General features: G+C 42.1%; 1 protein-coding gene across 1 annotated transcript in view; it reads right to left on the minus strand.

Moving 5' to 3' along the window:
- POGLUT1 (protein O-glucosyltransferase 1) overlaps positions 1–4,627 on the minus strand; it is a 27,681-nt gene that overhangs the window by 15,436 nt on the left and 7,618 nt on the right. Inside the window, exon 4 of the mRNA XM_003795095.3 lies at positions 940–1,075. Coding sequence (XP_003795143.1) covers positions 940–1,075 — 136 coding nt within the window. The remainder of the gene's footprint in view (positions 1–939; positions 1,076–4,627) is intronic.

The raw sequence follows: 4,627 nt of genomic DNA on the forward strand, positions 1-4,627 counted from the left end.
AAAAAAAAAAAAAAAAGATTTTTAATTTAAGGAAATAATACACCCGATCCTGAATAATCATGGAGCTCTTTCATTGTTTAACTATTACTCTTGGAGTTTACACTGTCTTACCAGTTCTTGGTTATTTCTTAGTGGGTCTTTTGAGAGTAAGAACTAGGAAATACAGTACAATGGTTAAGAATGTGGACTCTTGAGACAGATCATGTGAATTTGAATGCTTGCTCTACCTCTTTACAACTCCAGGCCAGTTTACTTAATCTTTCTATGCCTCAGTTTCCTTATCATTATAACGGAAGAAATAATAATATCAATAATACGATCCAACAGGCTTATTTTAAATATTAAATGAGTTAATACATGTAAAAAGCTTAGAACAGTGTCAGGTACATAGTAAGTACTCAATAAGTGGCCTAGCCTCTCAATGCACTGCTTGGACCCAAATCATTTGGAATAATCCTGTCCCTTCAGGTTCACTCTTAGCCATGCTGGGCCCTGGGGATATGGTAACAGATAAGACAGATGATAACTAGCACTATGGCTGATACAGACATTCAAGCTCAACAAACATTTTTAGAACAAAGGTAATCCCTAATTCCAAGCCCATGAGAGCCTGCTGGACCCCTCTATCCCATGCTCTGTAGGATCTTTGAGCCCCATTTGCGATGTCTTGTAGGTTCCACAGACCTCTCATTCCCTAGCTTCCATCCCTAGCCCTGCAGACACTTAAGCAATGCCACTCACTTCACGTATGGGTTCTCAACTCTGTTTCCTCAGTCTCGCTGCTCAACCACTGTGAAGCGAACAAGGACACAGATCCATTACTGGACCCCAGACTTATCCTCACCATTACCAATCAGTCTGTGCCATAGGACAAATGACCTCCTCCTCTACCTGAGAGGACCTCCCTCCATTTCCTCATGTGGCTGTTCCCATACTTACCTTACTGAAGGAGAAGACTGGGATGGTAGGCTCCATCCATTTGGGAACCTGAGGATAATCTCGTACATTGATTACCATTTCCATGTCAGGGAGGTGCCCAATAACTTCCAAAATAAAGTGCTCAACACCACTACACCTGTCCAATGGAAACACCAAAAATTCAACAGAGCATTGCCTACATGCTCTAGGACAAGACAGGGTCCCATTCACACTTTAAAATTAAACAAGCCAGTGTTCAGATCATCAGTCTACTGCTACGTCTCTTGAAAGCAATGTTTCTAAACCAACTATTCCACTTTTTTTATATCAGGCAAGTTATCCTTCTTAGCTAAATTGCTCCAGCTTATAATACCTTAATAACATTTTCCAATTAAATTATCATTGCTTTGAAGGAAATATTACTGCTACTCGTACCACTTCTCTATTCATTCCAGCTGTTTCCTATATTTTGCTTTTTTTTTTTTAAGACAGAGTCTTACTTTGTCACCCTCAGTAGAGTGCCATGGAATCATAGCTCATAGCAATCTCCAATTTCTGGGCTCACAAGATCCTCTTGCCCAGTTTTTGTGTTTTTAGTAAAGACGAGATCTCGCTCTTGCTCAGGCTAGCCAGCTGTTTCCTTATTCCCCTTATATGTGATAGTCTGATTGATAGGCAAGGTAGAAATTCTGATGGGAGGTTGAAAAGCTTATTTTCTAACCATGTGCCTTTGGCTTTGCTTCTCACAAAGACATTATTTATTTATCTGAGACAGAGTCTCACTATGTCGCCCTCTGTAGAGTGCCATGGCATCACAGTTCAGCAACCTCAAACTCTTGGGTTTAAGCAATTATCTTGCCTCGGCCTCCTACATAGCTGGGACTACAGGTGCCTGCCACAATGCCTGGCTATTTTTTTGTTGCAGTTGTCATTGCTGTTCAGCTGACCTGGGCTCGAACCTGCCGCCCTCGGTGCATGTGGCTGGCACCATAACCACTGTGCTATGGGCACCAAGCCACAAAGACACCATTTTGATTCCCATTATAATTAAGCTTCATAATTTTTTTTTTTTTTTTTGAGACGGACCCTCAAGCTATCCCCCTGGGTAGAGTGCCATGGCATCACGCTCACAGCAACCTCCAACTCCTGGGCTCAAGCGAGTCTCCTGCCTCAGCCTCCCAAGTAGCTGGGACTACAGGCACCCGCCACAACACCTGGCCATTTTTTTGGTTGCAGCCATCATTGTTGTTTGGCGGGCCCAGGCTGGGGATTCAAACCCGCCACCTTGGGTGTATGTGGCTGGCGCCTTAGCGGCTTGAGCCACAGGCGCCGAGCCTAAGCTTCATAATTTATGAGAAAAACCAGAAAATCTTTGATTATCTTCAATCTGAATACCAAACAATGTCAAAATCATTTCTGCAAGCCAGAAAAAGCATTATGTACATTGATCATAAATACTGTAATATAGCTTTTAGACTAGATTCCCTGGCAACCCTCAGAGTATTTTTTGAAAGAATGAAAAGATACACTGAGAGTATAGCTTATTTCTGCTTCACCCTTTGAGGTCCTGACCATCACTGTACTAGGGGTAGCATTTTAAGGCTTGATCACAATTTTCTGACAGAATGGAAATGATTGATTAAAAATACTGTTTTTTTATAGAGTGAGAGAACTGCAAAGAATATCAGTGGTTCATAAACAAAGAAAAGATGCTCAACTGTATTAACAATAAAGAAATGTCAATGAAACTAAATGCCAATTTTGCCTATCAGATTGACAAAGAATGAAAAATCTGACATGCACAGTGTTGGTAAGGGTGTGAGGTCCATTCACAGTACGTGAAACAAGGGTGGTATAGGTTCAATTTGCTTCTATTCATCAGGATTTTAAAAAGACACTAATTGACCTAGTTATTCTAGTTTTAAAAGTTTAGCCTACACATTTGTTTATATGAGTGCTGAAAGCTGTATGTACAAGGATGTTCACTACAGCATTGTTTGCATTAGCCAAAATTTAAACAGTGTGGTGACGAATAACTGCAATGTCCACCCCTATCAAGAATTCCATAAGATGGATTAACATGCAGCCATGAAAAACTAAGGTGCTCTCTATGTATTCTTAGGGAGCAATTTCAAAATCTATTACATGGAAAAGAAATGTAAGCTGCAGAACACAAGATATATAGCATGTTCTAATATGTTGATGAGTCTTTTTTTTGAGACAGAGCCTTAAGGTGTCACCCTGGGTAAAGTGCTGTGTCATCATAGCTCACAGCAACCTCCAACTCCTGGGCTCAAATGATTCTCTTGCCTCAGCCTCCCAATAGCTGGGACTACAGGTGCCCGCCACAACACCCGGCTATTTTTTGGTTGCAGCTGTCATTGTTTGGCAGGCCCAGGCTGGATTCAAACCCACCAGCTCAGGTGTATGTGGCTGGCGCCTTAGCTACTTGAGCCACAGGCGCTGAGCCTGTTGATGAGTCTTGATGTTTGTATGTACATAGACTATTTCTAGAAGGACACAGAAGAAATTATAATTCTGACTGTCTTTTGAGATGTGGTCTCAAAAGGGGAGAGAAAATTCCTTTTCACTGAATATCTTTTTATTCGAATATTTTACCATGTACATGTAATATTCTTTTGAATTAAAAAAAAAAAAAACCTAGTTAATAAGTTAAAAAAATAAAATGAGTTAGGCCAGCTTGGTGGCTCATGCCTGTAATCCCAGCAGTCTGAGAAGCTGAGGCAGGTAGATCACCTGAGCTCATGAGTTGGAGACAGCCTGAGCTACATCAAAACCCTGGCTCAAGTGTTGTGGCAGGCACCTGTAGTCCCAGCTACTTGGGAGGCTGAGGCAAGAGAATCGATTAAGCCCAAGAGTTTGAGATTGCTGTGAGGTATGATGCCACAGCACTCTACCACGGGTGACACAGTGAGGCTCTATCTCAAAAAAGAAAAAAAAATGTTGGCTGGATGCCTATAGCTCAGTGGTTAGGGCACCAGCCACATATACTGGGGCTGGCAGGTTTGAACCCGGCCCCAGCCTGCCAAACAATGACAACTACAACAACAACAAAAAGATAGCCAGGCATTGTGCTAGGTGCCTGTAGTCCCAGCTACTTGGGAGGCTGAGGCAAAAGACTCACTTTAGCTGGGGAGTTGGAGGTTGCTGTGAGCTGTGATGCCACAGCATTCTACTGAGGGCAACATAGTGAGGCCCTGTTTCAAAAAAACAAAAAAAAGTTAAAAAAAATTGTTGTTGCAGAATAATTTATATATTGCAGCTAAATCACTTGTATTTTCTATGACATTTGCCTTTTAAATAGCATTCTCTCAGATGCCTTATGATTTTATTTACGTAAAACTCTAGAAAATAATCCAAAGGTTAGGTACCGTGGCTCACAACTGTAATCCTAGCACTCTGGCAGGCTGAGGAAGGCATTGCTCGAGCTCTGGAGTTTGAGTCAGCCTGAATAAGAGCAAGACCCTATCTCTGCTAAAAACAGAAAAATTAGCCGAGGCCTGGTACAGTGGCTCACACCTGTAATCCTAGCACTATGGGAGGCCAAAGTGCGTGGATTGCTTGAACATAGGAGTACAAGATCAGCCTCAACAAGAGAGAAAGCTATCTCTATTAAAAATAGAAAAACTGGCTCAGCGCCTGTGGCTCAAGCGGCTAAGGCGCCAGCCACATACACCTAAGGTGGCGG

The sequence above is a fragment of the Otolemur garnettii genome, unplaced genomic scaffold (genome assembly GCF_000181295.1).
Source record: "Otolemur garnettii isolate 467f Iridium unplaced genomic scaffold, OtoGar3 scaffold00089, whole genome shotgun sequence".
Classification (NCBI taxonomy): domain Eukaryota; kingdom Metazoa; phylum Chordata; class Mammalia; order Primates; family Galagidae; genus Otolemur; species Otolemur garnettii.